At 41.0% G+C, this 20,376-nt stretch overlaps 1 protein-coding gene across 4 annotated transcripts in view; it reads right to left on the bottom strand.

Moving 5' to 3' along the window:
• The window catches only part of ARHGAP20 (Rho GTPase activating protein 20), a 153,043-nt gene that overhangs the window by 114,553 nt on the left and 18,114 nt on the right, over window positions 1–20,376 (bottom strand). For all 4 annotated transcript variants that reach the window (XM_019715315.3, XM_019715312.3, XM_074335514.2 and 1 more), the window contains exon 2: window positions 14,780–14,862. In XM_019715315.3, the coding sequence (XP_019570874.3) occupies window positions 14,780–14,859 (80 nt within the window). In that variant the 5' untranslated portion in view covers window positions 14,860–14,862. The remainder of the gene's footprint in view (window positions 1–14,779; window positions 14,863–20,376) is intronic.

Genomic DNA, 20,376 nt, shown 5'->3' with positions numbered 1-20,376 from the left:
CTAAAATGAATTTAATATTAGACTATGGCTGGCTTTCACACGACATCTTTCATCTTTTTTATTTCACAGCTGCTATGAGAAGAGTCTCTCACCAGGATAATATGTACTTTTACTTCTGTTGTTACTACTGTTACTATTATTAGTAATAATAATAAATAGACTTTACACATATAGCATGGGTCATTTACCATATACTATGCGAAGAACTTTACATATACGAGACCCACTTAGTCTTCCTTATAACTTTATGAGGTAGGTTTCGTTATTATCCCTGATTTAAAAACTTACCTAAGATCACACAGCAAGTAAGGGGCAGTACTGAGATTCACACCTGGCAATCTGACTTCAGAATCCATGCTCTTAGACACTATATTATACTCCTTTTGTTTGTGTAATGCAAAGAATATTCCATCAAGACCAAAGACCTGGGTTTCCAATCCTGTCTCTAATGCTAATCAACTGTGACTTAGGACAAGTCTTTGACTCAATTCTCACAATATAATGAGCCAGTCTCAATGAATCGCTTCTACGGTATTTCCCTGAAAATAAGACCTAGCCAGACCATGAACTCTAATGCGTCTTTTGGAGCAAAAATTAATATAAGACCCGGTCTTATAGTATATTATATTGTATAAGACCAGGTCTTATATTATACTAAAATAAGACCAGGTCTTATATTAATTTTTGCTCCAAAAGATGCATTAGAGTGGATGGTCCGGCTAGGTCTTATTTTTGGGGAAATACGGTAGTTATACAATACTGTGATGATAAAGTAGGGGAGTTTCATTAATAAACTTGACTTTGCTGGATGAGTCAGGAGGTTTAAAGCTTGAAAATGAATTATGTCGAAGGGAAGGGAAAGAAACAACTATTACGACTATTAACTAAGTAAGTCTTCTAAGCATTTTCAGTTATTTTCTCATTTTATATTCTATAGTGCAAGCATTAGATTCATATTTTACAGAGGAAAAAACACTGACACTCAGAGATGGGGTAATTTATCTAGGCCATACAGAAAACCAGGATGGAGAGCCAGTATTTGAATGCAGCCAAAGCCCAAGCACTTTTTTCTGTATCACAACGCTTCCCTGGCATTGTCTTTCTCTCCTCTCAGCAGCAGTAAGCAGAGATTTAAAACGGACTGTATTTTGTTTGGTTGTATTGTTCATTTGTTGCTTCAGATTTATATCCCACGTATCAGTGAAGTCACATGATTCTCAACTTTTTCTGTCTGATTTTGTTTGCTTAGCATGATAATCTCAAGATCCATCCATGGTGTCGCAAATGGCAGTATTTCATCTTTTCTTATAGCCAGGTGTGGGGACAGAGTCCCAGAGAGCAGTTTCCAGGCCCTCGGCCTCACGTGGAAAGGTGTTGGCTTGGGTAGTAGATGGTCATCAGCTGTAAGCAGTTAGCCATTAGCCACTGATATAACTACCATGGCTATGCTAAGGGGTTGGCAGAGAAGCGGAGGGCGGATTGCAGCTAGCAAGTGCGCTTAGTAAGCGGATTACATTGCGGATCGTGTTGATCCTACTTCCTGTGTCTCGCCCAGACGCCAGCGAGACTGGGGCGCAGGAAGACCCCTCGTTGGGGTACTGGCAGATGTTTGCTTTTGTGTCTTGACCAGCCTCCATCAAGAATATGCTAGGGGGAACTGACTCTGGGTGGTGAACACACAATGGGATTTATAGATGATGTAATACAGAATTGTACACCTGAAATCTATGTAATTTTACTAACAATTGTCACCCCAATAAATTGAAAAAAAAAAAAAAAGAATATGCTAGGGGGTTGGTTGGTTGGCAGAGAAGTGGACGGCAGATTACGGATCCTGTGGCTTCTGCCTCCTGTGTCTCCAACCCAGCCGCCAGCAAGAATATAGTGGTATGACTCCCCTATCCATGGCTCCGTTGGTGTTTCTTTTTGGCCTCGCCATATCCTGTGTTCTTGTGCAGGGAGTGGGACAGAGACCCGGCATGACACTAAGTAATGTCAGACAAACAAAAACTCGTAGACACAGACAACAGTTCAGTAGTTACCAGAGGGTAAGGCGGGGAGGGGAGTAGTAGAAGAGGGTAAAGGATGTCAAATGCATGGTGACGGAAGGAGAACTGACTCCGGGTGGTGAACACACAATGCAATATATAGATGATGTATTACAGAATTGTACACTTGGAACCTATATAATTTTACTAAACAATATCACCCCAATAAATTTAATAAAGATTTTTTAAAAAGGGAATATATTTAAAGTGCCCAGCACAAAGTCTTGCAAACAGCACAGACACAATAAACTAATTTGGAAGTGAGGATGGTGACAGGTGAATTCCAACTTAAAAGTGCTAACAGATTGTAATTCTAAACAAATGTCGGTACATTTTTATGTGATTTCTTTAAGGTGGGCTTAATACCATATCAAAACAAGTGAATTTCTGGAGGGAAAGTTTGTATGATTTGAATTTACCCTTAAGTAAACAATGAAGAAATACCACAAGAATGCCAACATAGTATTTCCACACCACATACATGAGTTCTTGTGGTATTTTGCTACATGAAATAACTTCCTAACAATAACTCAGAATCATTTTGTTAAAAAGGAGATTCCTTTTTCCCTAGCCAGAATTTCACAAATACTGCCAATGAAAAAGGAAAGTCTCCTATGTATTGGCGACTTAAAGGAGGGCAGGAAATTCAGAAACTACTGTACTAACTCATTAAATTCCTATTATGGTTTGGAAATGGAGTCACTTGCTCATTCACTAATTCATCCAACAAATAATAATTGAATACCAGTTATGTACAAGGCATTATTTTATTAATAAATGGCGGGGACATTAAAGGGAACATGATGTAAATGGTGATGCCAATGCAGTGGGATGAGAGAAGATATATACGGTGCTATAGAAGCATGAAGGCTACTTATTTATTTATTTATTTATTTATTTATTTTTTATTAAATTTATTGGGGTGACAATTGTTAGTAAAATTACATAGATTTCCGGTGTACAATTCTGTATTACATCATCTATAAATCCCATTGTGTGTTCATCACCCAGAGTCAGTTCTCCTTCCATCACCATATATTCGATCCCCCTTACCCTCATCTCCCACCCCCCACCCCATATAAACCAAAAGCAACAAAAGAACAAGACAAACAAATGAGAAACAGAAACTCATAGACACAGACAATGGTTTGGTGGTTGCCAGAGGGTAATGAAGGCTACTTATGAAGGGTTAGAGGAGGTCCTGAAGGAAGTGACATTGGAGCCAATGCTAGAGAGTATAGTGTGTTTAGGAAACTGCAAGTAATTAGAAATGAATAGAATTCAGAGTATGTGTAGGGAAGTCTTTTGATTTGTTGAATTTCAACAAATCATAATTATATAGCTACAGAACTAGAAGTTGCAGGGTTTAACAGATAATAAGTTCAGCACTCTCATTTCACTATTAAGGAAACGAAGCCCTCTGACATAGGTGCCCAGAGTCTTGCCATGAGAAGGACTAAGACATGAAGTGAGGTTGTCCTTAAACAGAACTGAACACCATGTGTTTGAGAGTTAAAACAGTTGAGCGCAGCCATGTAGGGAAACCACTAACCTTAGTGTGAAAGATGTCTGTCACCTGCTATACCAGGAGATATAATAATTACTTAGAGAAATCAGCTTCAGCTGGTCTGAAGAGTGTCCACATACAAAAAAATGTTAGAATCTCTAAACTGCCGCTTCTGACATATTCTATGGTTGATCAAAGAACACTGGAGGTAACACAGCATTTAACACATAAACACAGTTAACTCACCAGTTAACCTAACTCTTTCCTCCTCTTTAAATCCTAGCTCTTGTTCATCAAATTCAATAAAAACTGAGGTGCAACACAGCCGTTAAATGAAAGCATTCTTTTAAATTCCTCGTGAATGTTTGCTAAACTTTGGACAAAAGCTTTATCATCTAGAAGTCATTATTTACTATGTAACACCTTAACTAGGGGACAATAGTGGAAATAGTAAGGTTCTACTGCAAAGTCAAAATCAGTATGGGTGTAATTCAAGATAAATGCTATGATTACTCTGTTTTTACGCAAGAAATATGCAATCCTAATAAGTGAAAAACACTATTTCTTTGCTGCCTGCCCCCACACTGTACATGAACAGGTGAGTTCCCATGATAGTACATGTAAAGCGATAGTAAAATTCTTTTCAGGTACTAGAATTTTGTTGTACAGTATAACATTCAACTTGAAATACGTGTGCTATCAGCTTGGACTTTAGAAACTTTTCATATTTCCTAAGGGATGAAAATGTGAGTTATTTTTAACAACTTTGTTGTTTTGTTTTGCCTCCCCCCCACCCCCGGTTTTTAAGCCATTGTTTCTCAGTCTAGTTGTAGGGCGCAGCTCCCTGAGCCTTGCTCTTGGTTGCCACAGCAGCTCTCTTCTGCTGCACACAGCATCTCGCAGGACCTCTGGCTGTTTACCGCAGCCCAGCTCCAGGGAGACCTATTGTTCACAGTCTTAGCTGTACAAGGCGCAGCTCACTGGCCCATGTGGGACTCGAACCTGCGGGCTTAGGCGTTAGGAGCACGGCGCTCCAACCACCTAAGCCATCGGGCCGCCCCTTTTTTTTTTTTTTTTTTATTAAATTTATTGAGGTGACAGTTGTTAGTAAAATTACATAGATTTCAGGTGTACAATTCTGTATTACATCATCTATAAATCCCGTTGTGTGTTCATCACCCAGAGTCAGTTCTCCTTCCATCACCATATATTCGATCCCCCTTACCCTCATCTCCCACCCCCCACCCCCCACCCCCCTTACCCTCTGGCAACCACCAAACCATTGTCTGTGTCTATGAGTTTCTGTTTCTCATTTGTTTGTCTTGTTCTTTTGTTGTTTTGGTTTATATACCACATATCAGTGAAATCACATGGTTCTCTGCTTTTTCTGTCTGACTTATTTCGCTCAGCATTACACTCTCAAGATCCATCCAAGTTGTCACAAATGTTCCTATATCATCTTTTCTTACTGCCGAATAGTATTCCATTGTGTATATATACCACAACTTCTTCATCCATTCATCTATCGAAGGACATTTTGGTTGTTTCCATGTCTTGGCCACTGTAAACAAAGCTGCAATGAACATTGGAGCACATGTGTCTTTATCTCTAAATGTTTTCAGATTTTTTGGGTAGATACCCAGGAGAGGGATTGCTGGGTCATATGGCAATTCTATTCGTAATTTTTTGAGGAACCTCCACACCGCCTTCCATAACGGCTGCACCAGTCTGCATTCCCACCAACAGTGTATGAGGGTTCCTTTTTCTCCACAGCCTCTCCAACATTTGTTACTATTTGTCTTGTTGATGATGGCCATTCTGACTGGGGTGAGGTGATATCTCATTGTGGTTTTGATTTGCATTTCTCTGATGATTAGTGATGTTGAGCATTTTTTCATATGTCTATTTGCCATTTGTATGTCCTCTTTGGAGAAATGTCTCTTCAAGTCCTCTGCCCATTTTTCAATTGGGTTGTTTGTTTTTTTGTTGTTGAGTTGCATGAGTTCCTTGTATATTCTGGATACTAGCCCCTTATCGGAGGCACTGTTTGCAAAAATCTTCTCCCATTCAGTTGGTGGCCTCTTTATTTTGTCAATGGTTTCTTTTGCTGTGCAGAAGCTTTTAAGTTTCATATAGTCCCATTCGTTTATTTTAGCTTTTACTTCCATTGCCTTTGGAGTCAAGTTCATAAAATGCTCTTTGAACCCAAGGTCCATAAGTTTAGTACCTATGTTTTCTTCTATGCAGTTTATTGTGTCAGGTCTTATGCTTAAGTCTTTGATCCATTTTGAATTAATTTTGGTACATGGTGACAAATAGCAGTCCAGTTTCATTCTTTTGCACGTGGCTATCCAATTCTCCCAGCACCATTTATTGAAGAGGCTGTCTTTGCTCCATTGTATGTTTTTAGCTTCTTTGTCAAAAATTATCTGTCCATATTTATGTGGTTTTATTTCTGGGTTCTCAATTCTATTCCATTGGTCTATATGTCTGTTTTTCTGCCAATACCATGCTGTTTTGATTATTGTGGCCCTGTAGTACAAGCCAAAGTCAGGAAGTGTGATACCTCCATTATAGTTCTTTTTTCTTAAGATTGCTTTGGCTATTCGGGGTCTTTTGTGGTTCCAAACAAATCTGATGATTTTTTGTTCTATTTCTTTAAAATATGCCATTGGGATTTTGATGGGGATTGCATTGAATCTGTATATTGCTTTGGGTAATATGGCCATTTTAACTATGTTGATTCTTCCAATCCATGAGCACGGAATGTCTTTCCATTTCTTTGTGTCTTCTTCAATTTCTTTCAGAAAAGTCTTATAGTTTTCAGCATATAGGTCTTTCACATCCTTGGTTAAGTTTATTCCTAGGTATTTTATTCTTTTTGATGCAATTGTAAAAGGAATTGTTTTTTGTATTTCTTTTTCTGAGATTTCATTGTTGGTATATAGGAAGGCAATGGACTTTTGTGCATTGATTTTGTAGCCAGCAACTTTACTGTATTCGTTGATTGTTTCTAATAGCTTTTTGGTGGAGTCTTTAGGGTTTTCTATATATAGCATCATGTCATCTGCAAAGAGTGATAATTTAACTTCTTCATTCCCAATTTGGATGCCTTTGATTTCTTTCTCTTGCCTGATTGCTCTGGCAAGGACTTCCAACACGATGTTGAAAAGCAGAGGTGATAGGGGACATCCCTGTCGTGTTCCTGAACGTAGAGCAAAGGGCTTCAGTTTTTCTCCATTAATTATGAGATTAGCAGAGGGCTTGTCATATATGGCTTTTATTATGTTAAGGTATTTTCCTTCTATACCTATTTTATTAAGTGTTTTAATCATAAATGGATGTTGTATCTTGTCAAATGCTTTTTCTGCATCAATTGATATAATCATATGATTTTTGTCCTTTATTTTGTTTATATGATGTATCACATTGATGGATTTGCGTATGTTGAACCATCCTTGTGCCCCGGGGATGAACCCCACTTGGTCGTGATGAATAATCTTTTTAATGCATTGTTGTATTCGATTTGCTAGAAGTTTATTTAGGATTTTTGCATCGGTATTCATCAGAGATATTGGTCTGTAGTTTTCTTTTTTTGTGCTGTCTTTACCAGGTTTTGGTATCAGGGTAATGTTGGCCTCATAAAATGTGTTGGGGAGTACTGTTTCTTCTTCAATTTTTTGGAAGAGTTTGTGCAGAATTGGTATTAGATCCTCTTTGAAGGTTTGGTAGAATTCACTAGTGAAGCCATCTGGTCCCGGACTTTTGCTTTTGGGAAGGTTTTGGATGACTGATTCAATTTCGTTACTGGTGATCGGTCTGTTTAGATTTTCCAGTTCTTCATGGTTCAGCCTTGGAAGGCTATATGTTTCTAAGAACTTATCCATTTCTTCTAGGTTGTTGAATTTGGTGGCATATAGTCCTTCATAGTATTCTTGGATGATCCTTTGTATTTCTGTGGTGTCCGTGATAACTTCCCCTTTTACGTTTCTGATTTTGTTAATCAGTGTCTTCTCTCTTTTTATCTTAGTAAGTCTAGCCAAGGGTTTGTCAATTTTGTTAATCTTCTCAAAGAACCAGCTCTTTGTCACATTAATTTTTTCTATTGTCTTTCTGTTCTCTATTTCATTTATTTCTGCTCTAATTTTTGTTATTTCCTTTCTTCTGCTGACCTTGGGTTTTACCTGTTCTTCTTTTTCTAGTTCTTTAAGGTGTAACATGAGGTTATTTATTTGGGAATTTTCTTGTTTCTTGAGATAGGCCTGTAATGAGATAAATTTCCCTCTTAAAACTGCTTTCGCTGCATCCCAAAAATTTTGGTAGGATGTATTTTCATTGTCATTTGTTTCTATGTATCTTTTGATCTCTCCTCTAATTTCTTCTTTGACCCAGTCCTTCTTTAAAAGTATGTTGTTTAGTCTCCATGTATTTGTGTTTTTTCCCGCTTTCTTTTTACAGTTGATATCCAATTTCAAAGCCTTGTGATCAGAGAATATGCATGGTATGATTTCAATCTTTTTAAATTTGTTGAGACTGATTTTATGTCCCAATATATGGTCTATCCTTGAGAATGTTCCATGTACACTAGAAAAGAATGTGTAGTCTGATGTTTTAGGATGAAGTGCTCTATAAATGTCAATTATGTCCATTTCATCTAATGTGTCATTTAGGGCTACTATTTCGTTATTTATTTTCTGTTTGGATGATCTATCCATAGCTGTCAATGATGTATTTAAGTCCCCTAGTATAATTGTGTTTTGGTCAATTTCTCCCTTTAGTTCTGTTAGTAGTTGCTTGGTGTATTTCGGTGCTCCCTGACTAGGGGCATAAATATTGATGACTGTTATGTCTTCTTGTTTTACAGTCCCCTTCACCATTATGAAATGTCCATCTTTGTCTCTTGTTATCTTTTTCACCTTGAAGTCTGTTTCATCTGATATCATTATGGCTACACCTGATTTTCTCTGGGCACCATTTGCTTGGAGTGTCAATTTCCACCCTTTCACTTTGAGTCTATGCTTGTCCTTGTAGCTGAGATGTGTCTCTTGGAGACAGCATATGGTTGGGTTTAGTTTTTTGATCCAATCTGCTACTCTGTGCCTTTTTATTGGTGAGTTCAGTCCATTTACATTTAGGGTGATTATTGATATGTGAGGATTTCCTGTCATTCTATCTTTAGTTTTCTGGTAAGGCTGTGTCTCCATTGTTTCTTTGCCTTTTTGTTGTTGTCTATTATTTCTGTGTGGTGGTATTCTGTGATGTTTCCCTCTGTTTCTTCTTTTATTTCAGTATATATTTCAGTTCTGGATTTTTTTTGAGTGGTTACCCTTAAGTTTATGTAAAAGTAAGTTTGATATTTAGAGTATTCCATTTTCTTCAGCACGCTTACTTTCTCCATTCCCATATTCCGGTTCAGGCCTTTATTCTCCCCCTTTTTGAGTTTTGGTTGCCACAAATTGTCCCTGTTGATGGTGGTCGAATAGCCTCCTTTAGTATTTCTTGTAGTGCAGGTCGTGTATTAGAAAATTCCCTCAGCTTCTGTATGTCTGGAAAGGTCTTTATTCCTCCTTCATATCTAAAGGATATCTTTGCTGGATATATTATTCTTGGCTCATGATTTCTCTCTTTCAATAGTTTGAATATTTGGTTCCACTCCCTCCTGGCTTGTAGAGTTTCTGCTGAAAAATCTGATGATAATCTAATGGGCTTTCCTTTGTAAGTTACCGTCTTCTTTTCCCTGGCTGCCTTGAGGATTCTTTCTTTGTCGTTGATTTTAGACAGCTTCAGTACAATGTGCCTTGGAGAAGGCCTGTTGGGATTGAGGTAACTAGGTGTTCTATTCGCTTCTTGGATTCGAGGGTCCAGTTCTGTCCACAAATTTGGGAAGTTCTCATCGACGATTTGTTTGAATATATTCTCTGTTCCCTTCTCTCTTTCTTCTCCTTCTGGTATGCCCATTATTCTTATATTGCTCTTTCTGATGGAGTCAGAAAGTTCTTGTAGAGTTCTTTCATTTCTTTTAAGTCTCAAGTCTCTTTCTTCTTCTATCTGTGTCATTTCCAGGTTTCTATCTTCGATGTCACTGATTCTTTCCTCCATCTGGTCAACTCTACTACCTAAGCTGGTTATTTCATTCTTAATTTCTTCTATTGAGTTCTTAATCTCCAGAAATTCTATTTGGTTCTTTTTTAAAATTTCAATCTCTTTCGTAAAATGCTCATACTGTTCTTTAATTGAGTTTCTGAGTTCATTTAACTGCCTATCTGTGTTTTCTTGTATCTCGTTGAGTTTTTTCAGAACTGCAGCCTTGAATTCTCTGTCATTTAAGTCACATATTTCTGTATATTTAAGTGCCTTTTCTGGAGATTTTTCACTTTCTTTCTGAGCTATCTTGTTGCCTTGGTTACTCATGGCGATTACTGGTTTACTATTTCTCTTCCTAGACATCTACAGGAGTGACTTCTGCAACAAGTTGATAGGAAGAGGTCTTTCTTTTGTTCAGCAGCTCTGTTTACTCCTGCAGGGATCCGCCCAGATAGGTGGGGCCAGGGGCGGGGTGAGCTGTGAGAGGTGGCCCAGAGCAATGGCAGGGACCACCACCACAGCCAGTACTGCTTCCACAGCTCTCTTCCCTTTGCCGGAACTAGTTGGGCTGTGGATTTGTGTTTGTGGGCCACAGTTCTCAAATATAGCAAATTTTCTGTTGTTTTGATCTGACACTGCTACTGTTTCGCTTCTAGCACCGGCAGGTGGGGGCGGGGCGAGCTCTGAGAGGGGAGGGAGGGGGCGGCTAGTCTCAGTGCCTAAGGCTCCGTTCTCTGCTCGGCAGTGCGGGCTTAAACCACCGTTTTCAGCCTTTTTCCCTCAGTCTTTTCTCCGAGGTCTCTGCCGTGAGCGTTGGGTTCAGCTGTGTTATATGCTGTCCCCTCTGCCCTGTGGAGCCCTGGCGGAGCCCTAGCAGTCCGATCTCCCGCAGCTGAGGTAGTTCCGGGAAGCAGCGAGCTCGGCGCACTGAGCTGGGTCTGAGTCCTGCGCCCCCGGAGCTGCGTCTCCGCGCGCTTCTCCCTTTCCTCCTCCCCCCGCTCGCGCGCGCGAATCTCCCACCTGTAGGTGATTTCAGTCGGTAGTGGGCCTCTTCGTCTTGCCTGTCTGCTGTGCAGGGAGTCCTTTGTGGAGTTTTTGTTGTTCGATTCTTTGTAAATTCCAGGGGAGCTTTACAGAGGCTCACCTCACTCCACCATTTTTCCGGAACTCGGGCCGCCCCTTTTTAAAAACTTTGGAAAAAACTCTTTATAAAACAATTCACTATAGGAAGTTCATTAATAATTAATAAAATCTGATTTATGTAACTTTTTAGGAATATATATAAAGATGAACAAAACTCAAATATTTTCTTGAATGACTATTACAGTAGGATTTGATTTCTAATTTTTTTTTAAATTAAAGTTTATTGGGGCGACAACTGTTAGTAAAGTTACATAGATTTCAGGTGTACAATTCTGTAATACATCATCTATAAATCACATTGTGTGTTCACCTCCCAGAATCAGTTCTCCTTCCATCACCATATATTTGATTCCCTTTACCCTCATCTACCACCCCCCTTCCCCCCTTCCCCTCTGATTTCTAATTTTAAAAAGACTTGAAACTGAAGAACTAATATTTATGTTAAAGTGAAAATTTAAACATTAGGGAAAGCAAATAAAAATTCTAATCACATTTGCATAGACAAGGGTTTAGAAGGACATGCAAATAATTAACAAGTGGTTACCCCTGGGATGGAGTGGGGACTTTTCTTTGTGTTTTATAATGTCCACATTGTCTGTTTTATAAGAAATATGTATTACAATTCTGTACTGTTTTGAAATTCTGTTTCACTATTCTTTTTAAAAGCATTCTTTTAAGAAAAGCTTCTTGCCACAGTGGTCTCCATCAAGAGTGTATCAGAATCAATCATGAAGAGTTTTTGAAACACATGCAGATGCCTGGTCCCACTGCAGAATATTGATTTAGAAAGCCTTGGAAACCACCAGACTAGATGACCTTTAAGGTTCTTTCCAATCCTGGGATTAAATTACTTGCAAATATTTTGTATACATTCAACATCCTACTTAAATAACCTTTTTTTCCCTGTGGTTATTTTGACACAAAGCCCACCATATTTCTGAGGCAGGAATTTGGGGTACTGGCTCTAATGTAAGCACCAGTTATTGCAGAGGTGATGGGAGACAGGAGTGGGGCAGGAGATGGCTGTGTATTGTCATACCGGTTCTCTAAGTCAAAGTAATCTCAGTAAGTCAGTAAATGTTAGCATTTTCTCTAACCTGGCATTTCATCTACATCAGTTGCTTTCAATCCTATTAGACTCAATACCCCTTCGTTATATAAAATTCTAAGCATATACATTTATTTCAATTCCTCCTTTTCTATCCTGAAATAAAGTTCACAGATATTTAACACAATTTCAAAAGTATCAACAAAATACCCTAACAGTAATATCAAGGACAATGAAATGAAAGTAATTAATAATAAATTATGTATTTCAGTATGTATATGCTCAGGCATGACTATACTAAAAGCTAATGAAGTAGTCAGATGCCTACACCTACTTATAATAAATATATGTAAATTTCAGAGAAGTAGGATGATAAGAAACCATTCCATGCAACAAGTACAGGAAAATGAAGTAAAGCCAAGTGATTTTTTGAAATGATTCCCAACAGTACAAAGTACAATTATCTGTTGATATGCAAGGTAGCACATTTCTGGAAAATTTAGTGTTTTTAAAAACTATATAAAAGCATATAAAAACACTTTGTATTTACATATAAAATAGTTAAGTTACAGGCTTAGATAATTCTATAAGATTTCTCCCCTTCACAAATATGTCATATATGGGACATTCATAAGCTATGTGGAAATCACACAATTCTTTGTGATGTAGGATATGCTGTGCATTACACGATGTCCAGCATCTTTGGCCACCACCAGCTAAATCACTGAGACAAACTCAAATGCTCCCCAAAATTCCAAAATGCTGCCCAGAGGTTAATACTTCCTTCTTGAGAACCATTGGTCTATGAGCTTTCCAAATCTACAATCCTACTGTTACAGATTCTTGCCCTGGGTTAGGTGGTAGGTGGGCCACTATTGACCTCTGATCTCAGGCTAATGCTTCTCTGATGTAAAGGCTACTTTTACTGAAAAGTTTAGCATGCATCCATTCCAGAAGCTTTCAATAAGAAATTTTACCTAAAATGGTTTTTTAAAAAGTAAATAATAAAGCTATTTTTATATACACAGTAGAATCATAGACAGATGTACTGATAATTCTGCCTCCTCTCTCTACCTTCCCTAAAAAATACTTTCTTCTGAGTTTTCTAGGTAATCAACATCAAACTGAAGATATAACATTCTCTTTTATCCACACTAATGCATAGATACACTGATGCAAATAATCCAAACAATATTTATGTATGGCACTGAAATGTATTACTGTAGTATTTATTTGGCATTATATCTTTCTAATTAAAAGTAATTTATATTTCCTTATCAACCCAATTGTTGCCACGCAGCAGCCTACCCGTCTGTCACCTCGTACCTGCCCCTAAAGAAAGGAGAGTTTGTGAGACGGATCCTTTCAGGGACTTTGCTTCACCTTTGTGCTTACACCTTATGTCTCCCTGTTTGGTCCCAGAAAGATGGCTGGCTAGTCAAAGATGGGTATGACTCCCCACGGGGAGTGGGGGGGCAACCCAAGCCAGACACAGCCATGTGGGGACCATCTGGGGAACTCGCGGGGTTAATAGACGTGGGCACAGCCCCCACCTTCCCCCAGCTAAGGAGAGCCTCTGCCTCTGTGGCTGCATTCCTTCCCACAACCTGCTTGGGAAGTGACTCAATGATGTGCTCTCCATCTAATCATATGCATAAAGGTTTTGTCCCTTGGGGAAGTACTTATCCTGAGACTTATGGTTCAGCTGCCTGCAGGCAAGGGTGATTGGCTTAAATCAGTTTCCTATTATAATGTGTGGGATTCACACATCTTGAGATTGACAAGCTTTACTTCTTTTACTTCCACACCTAACTAATAAAAGCCATGCGTTGGCCCGATTCGGTGCTCAGTCCTTGAGGCTGCAGTCCCTTGGTCCCACTTGCCCTCTATTCTTGTCTACTGTCTTTCTTAACCTTGTGCCGCCCTCCGCGCTTCCCATAACTCTTGTCTGCTCGACGCGACACCCAATGACTAAAGTGTGTGTCTTTTGGGTGGCATGTAAGGGGACTGCCTGAGTCTCAGAACTTGCTGAGTACTGAGAATGACCTAAGTATCTTGATAGTTTCACTAACTGGGATTTAGCTATATAATTTATTTTGGAATTGAAAAAAATGTCATGCCTCCATGTGGATTTTATGTTGTTAGTACATCATTCATAGAAATATCAGATATAACCTCACTTTAAACTAAGGTGACAAGGACTTCTCTTTACATAAAAGGATTCACAGATTAAGAGAAAACCATCACAGCATTCCTTTGAACATAAAAACTCCTCTGAGTTAAAATGCCATTTAAAAATTAATGAATAAATTAATGATTGAATATGCATTCAATTTCTACACATTAAGGAAGATTTTCTTAAAATGTCCATTGAAATAGTATTCAGCCTCCATAAGTGAAATGGCCATTTCAATAGATATTTAGCTTGTTTTTCCATTTCAAATTTCACTAATTAATTCACTAATGAACTTAGCCAATAATGCCTAAAAGAAGTCCACATTCCACTTTTTAATAATCTTAATCTGGTTATCTTTCTTCGTATCTAAAACTGTTAGAAATTTGCCTTATACCCATGCGTGGGCATCACCTCATGAAAAAAAATATGCAAAGGTTTGTGCATCACCAAATATGTACGGTGGTTGAAATAACTCATATTTTAGTATTCTGATTTCTAATTGTTTCTATAGATTTTAACAGTATGTGGAACCTACATTTTTCATTTTTGTGTACTATGTGATGTGAGATCCACTTTTGAATCTGGTTTAAAACAATCATACATACCAGCTCTAAAAGGCTTTCTGATTCACAGAAAAGCCTTATTAAATAACTGCAGGGCAGAAGTCATATTTTGTATTATTAGACAGAGAGTTCTGGTGCTGATAGCAAACAACTGCTCATATAAAAAAAGGTAGCGCGTACAAAATGCATAATACAAAGCTTTTCACTTACTTGGTACTAGGCCGCTTTTGTAGTGCTTTATCCAGGATAAGGGATGGAGCACTCCTCCTCCTTTCTGCTAGTGTTTTCATTTTCTGTTGAAAAAAAAAAAATCAAAATGAAGACCACATGGCTTGTAAAGGAAGTAAATGACAATTTTCAATCCAATTCAAAGTTTTATGTTGCGTATGAAGGAATTTGCAATCTCATTATAGAGATAAAATAACAACATCTAAACTAGCAAAAAGCAGTCTAGGCAGTAGCATTTTTATGGTCAGAGATTAAGGAGGTTAAATGCTGACCACAGTATTTGAAAAAAGCATCATCATAACCATTATCATCCTGTGCAGCTAACATATATATTGTTTATTATGTGCCAGGCCCTGTGGTAAAGGCAGGACTGGATTATCTCATTTATACTCCAAAATGTCATCAAAGTAGGTTCTATTATCTCAGGATAAGCTGCAAACTGGGCTTCAAGGAAAGACAGGATTTGAAGAGATCAAGTAAAGGGAGGGGAAAAAAACCAAACCCAGATAAAACAAAAGATTGAGACTGGATTCTTACACTTAACAGACCTTTAAATATTTATACATTTAGGAATCCTTTCTTCAAAAAGATTTTTTTGCTATAATTTAAAAGAAAACTTTTTTTTCTTTTCTAGGTGGTATATAAATACAGAATTAACTGGATAATTCAGGTACTCTGTTTCAGAGGACTTAAAATTTGTGGTAAATGAGTGTCATGCAGGGTCTCTGCTCGCTGCGCCATTTGTCATGCAGGGCGGCCTGCGGGGTCTCTGCTCCCGCTCCCCATACAAGAACGCAGGATATGGTGAGGCCAAAAAGGAACACCCACGGAGCCATAGGTAGGGGAGTCATACCACTTTATTCTCTCTGGCGGCACTATACTCTCACTGGAGGCTGGATACACACTATCCGCAAACCGCCATCCATGCTTGCCAGCCCAGCCGCCATCTTCTTGCTAGCCCCATCTTCCTCTCTCCCCTCCTTCTCTCCGTAGCCACAGCAGTTATATTGTGGCCAATGGCTCACTGGTTACAGCTGACGGCCAACTAGCCACAGCTGATGGCCATGCAATCACAGTTGGCCATTTACTACCTGAGCCAGCACCTGTCTATGTGAGGCCGAGAGCCTGGAAACTACTCTCTGGGGCTCCGCCCCCACACTCCACCCCTACAGGCTCTCGCCTCACAATCTACGCGACAAGCGTCTTCCGCGAGGGGACCTGTGCGAGGAGCCTGGGGGTGAATGCAATATCCTGGACACAGCCAGGCTCTCTGGGCACAGCCAGGGTTTCTCAGGGCACCACCAGTGCTTCTGGGCACGGCCAGACTTCCTGGACTTCTTAGGGTACCACCTGTCTTCCCGGACACAGCCAGGGTTTCTCAGGGCACCACCAGTACTCCTGGGCACAGCCAGACTTCCTGGACTTCTTAGGGTACCACCTGTCTTCCCGGACACAGCCAGGGTTTCTCAGGGCACCACCAGTACTCCTGGGCACAGCCAGACTTCCTGGACTTCTTAGGGTACCACCTGTCTTCCCGGACACAGCCAGGGTTTCTCAGGGCACCACCAGTACTCCTGGGCACAGCCAGACTTCCTGGACTTCTTAGGGTACCACTAGTTTCCCCGGGCACAGCTAGGGTTTCTCAGGGCACCACCAGTACTCCTGGGCACTGCCAGACTTCCTGGACTTCTTAGGGTACCACCTGTCTTCCCGGACACAGCCAGGGTTTCTCAGGGCACCACCAGTACTCCTGGGCACAGCCAGACTTCCTGGACTTCTTAGGGTACCACTAGTTTCCCCGGGCACAGCTAGGATTTCTCAGGGCACTGCCACTTTCTCTGGGAACAGCCACACTTCCTGGACACAGCCAGGGCTTCTCAGGGCACTGACACTCTCTGTGGGCACAGCCACACTTCCTGGACTCAGCCAGGGCTTCTCAGGGCACCGCCACTCTCTGTGGGCACAGCCACACTTCCTGGACACAGCCAGGGCTCTCAGGGCACCGCCACTCTCTCTGGGAACAGCCCGACTTCCTGGGCACAGCCAGGGTACCTTCAGGGCTCTACTACTCTCTCTGGGAACAGCCCGACTTCCTGGGCACAGCCAGGGTATCTTCAGGGCTCAGCCAGACTTCCTGGACTCAGCCAGGGCTCTACTCTCTCTGGGAACAGCCCGACTTCCTGGGCACAGCCAGGGTATCTTCAGGGCTCAGCCAAACTTCCTGGACTCAGCCAGGGCTCTACTCTGTCTGGGAACAGCCCGACTTCCTGGGCACAGCCAGGGTATCTTCAGGGCTCAGCCAGACTTCCTGGACTCAGCCAGGGCTCTCAGGGCACTGCCACTCTCTCTGGGAACAGCCCGACTTCCTGGGCACAGCCAGGGTATCTTCAGGGCTCAGCCAGACCTCTCAGCGCACTGCCACTCTCTCTGTGCCTCTCAGGGTACCCTGCTGGAACAACAGCGACTCACAATCAAGGTGCTTACATATTCTCAATGGCGGCCAGTCAAGAAACAAAAGCAAATATCCCCCAGTCCCACTAACAACAATTCCCAAACAAACAGTCAAGCGGTCCATTAAATTAGGGATGGAAGGCAATTCCCCATAGTCCATAGTCATTCACCAGGGCTGTCCTGGGGGTGAGGGATGACCTTGACCTCACCCTCATCTCCCACGGAGGACTCAGCAAGCGTTACCTCCTGGGACTATAAGTCCTGCATCCGGGCTGCCTGAGCAGGAACTTCCCCGGCCCACAGGGCTGCAACGACCTTCGCTTTCTCCGGCCTGTGCTGGTTGGGGAACCGTCCACATCTTTCCACCTCGCTGCGGGGCTCCATCTCTCCAGCAGCTGCATGGCTTTTTCTGTGCTGGTGGGAGAACCGTCCATGTCCTCCCACCCCTCCACGGGGGTCCAGCTCTCCGGCAGCTGCTCCTCCTGGTCTTCCTGAGACTGAGTGTTCATGCACACAAACTGCTCCACCGTCCTTTGGAGAGCTTTGGCCGGCACCGTATCCTGCCGACTACGCCATGTGTCATGCAGGGTCTCTGCTCGCTGCGCCATTTGTCATGCAGGGCGGCCTGCGGGGTCTCTGCTCCCGCTCCCCATACAAGAACGCAGGATATGGTGAGGCCAAAAAGGAACACCCACGGAGCCATAGGTAGGGGAGTCATACCACTTTATTCTCTCTGGCGGCACTATACTCTCACTGGAGGCTGGATACACACTATCCGCAAACCGCCATCCATGCTTGCCAGCCCAGCCGCCATCTTCTTGCTAGCCCCATCTTCCTCTCTCCCCTCCTTCTCTCCGTAGCCACAGCAGTTATATTGTGGCCAATGGCTCACTGGTTACAGCTGACGGCCAACTAGCCACAGCTGATGGCCATGCAATCACAGTTGGCCATTTACTACCTGAGCCAGCACCTGTCTATGTGAGGCCGAGAGCCTGGAAACTACTCTCTGGGGCTCCGCCCCCACAATGAGGTTTTATTCAACTTGAATTACCCAGATAATTACTCTCTAAATTCAATTTTATATAATTTAACACCTACAGATAGAGTCAGAGGGCTTGCCACTGGATATGGATGAGTAAAATTTACTGCCAAAAATTGTACACAAGTGGACACTTGGGTCAACGCTGCTCAAGCAGTACTTGGCCGTAATCAGAAGTGTCTGGACACTGATGGCAACCACTTTGAGCACCTCTTATAATTGCAGAAGTCAAACATGACTTGTGTTCATCTTTTGTTATCAGTGTATATTGAGTATTACAATTTTAATACAGTTTTCCTCTCTTAAAATGTGTATACATTTTTGGGGGCACCCTCTGTATAGTCACAAACAGCAGTGAATACAGTCCAGAGCCATTCTTCCTGCTCTCCTGTCTCACCCTGCCCTATCAAAAGGTCTCACCCACTGTCCAAGAGCCTAGGCCAGCCATACTTGGGAACTGGATGCTACTCTAAGAGGAACTACATAAAACTAACTGGTTCAGTATCAATATCTTATTACATGATTCATAAAGGAACTGCTTCTTTGTTAGTATAATAAAACCTAGACCCTAGTATAGGAACAGAGGTAGAATCATCTAGTGAGAAGGGGATGCTGGACTTGTTTGGCACAGTTCTTACCCCCCAAATTTACCATGCTCCCTAAGGATCTCTCTCAAATTACTGTAGTCACCAGTGCCATGGCCTCATGTTGCTGTTTTCCCCACTAATCTTTTGGCTTACATGGAGAAACTACAAGCCCAAACTTCCTTAGTACAGATATCTCAGATAGCAACGGAAACAATTATATAAAATAAAGGACAGAAAGCAAATGGATAAGAAACATAGATACCGCATTTCTCAATTGGGAGTTACTAACCATGAATCAGTTTCAGAGCAGGTTAAATTGTATAAAAATTATTTACGTGATATGTATTTGCTGCCTGCTTTCCTTCAGGAGAGAAAGCCCACAGTTTTCATCAGAGTCCCAGAATTGTCTGTAGTCGCTACCAAACCCCAGTGATTTCAATAACCTACTTTATATGTATTATAGCTTGTAAACCCCATCCTACTGTTTCGATTAGTCACACTTCTTGGGAACATAACTCTGGAGAATCCAACATTGGGAAGCTAGTGTGAAGAGATTGCAGAAGGCATATCTGATAGATAAGTATTTGTATTGCAAGGTCCAGCAGCCAGTCCCCATGTGAAGAGTTCCAATATTGGAAAATTGGATTGATTTTACTAAGAATGGTGGCAGTTTGTTCATATGCAGATTTTCTGCTAGATTCTGTTTCACCTTCAAGTCTGGGCTTGATTCCTACTCCCTACTTTGACCTCCTTCATTCAGGATCCATTTACTCTATTTTGAACTTTGAAATGTGCCTAATTCTTTTAAGCTTTACCTGGGCCCCTTACGCTCTGTCTCTCTGACTTGAGGGTCTGCCTAGCCTACTCTAGGGGGTAGGTGGGGCATCCCTGGACATATCTCAGTAGTCTTACTTCTGCTGCCCCTAGTCCTCTGACACCAGTGTCAGCAGATCCAAGGTCCTAAACTAGATCTTCATTACTACATGATTTCTAATTCGGAGCTCCTTGACTTTCAGGTTTATAAAGAATTTGGAAAGGGTTCAAAAGAGAGCCATAAGAATGATTTAATATGTGGAGAAAAGAAAGAGCCTATGAGAAAAATTAAACTGATCTGAAATTCGTCATTTGGAAACAGTAATAATCTCCAAATTAATACAGAGTTATAATATGAGGGTAGCAAGTGTCTTTCAAGGAAGATAAGGCAAAAAGAAACAAGGCAAACTTGTAGACTGACAATCCAGGTTGATCTTGAGTAGTGGTTCTTTGAGAAATTTACAAAAACTGTGAACTAAATTATGCACATCATTTGAAGGGTTCAAAAATCCACATACGATGGCTTCCTTAGGGATTCGTGGAACCCAAATATGAAAACCTCTGACATAAGGAAATCTTACTGAGAGTGATGACTGTTAAACATGAAAATGAATAATCAAAGAGGGGTGACAAATTTTCTTCTGTAAAGGTGCTTTCAAAATAGCTTTTCATTCCCATGAAAATGTAGA

The sequence above is a fragment of the Rhinolophus sinicus genome, chromosome 14, assembly GCF_057876585.1.
Source record: "Rhinolophus sinicus isolate RSI-liver-muscle chromosome 14, RSI-T2T, whole genome shotgun sequence".
In the NCBI taxonomy this organism is placed as follows: Eukaryota; Metazoa; Chordata; class Mammalia; order Chiroptera; family Rhinolophidae; genus Rhinolophus; species Rhinolophus sinicus.
The sequence above is the reverse complement of the archived record's forward strand: the minus strand, read 5'-3'. Positions and strand labels throughout refer to the sequence as shown.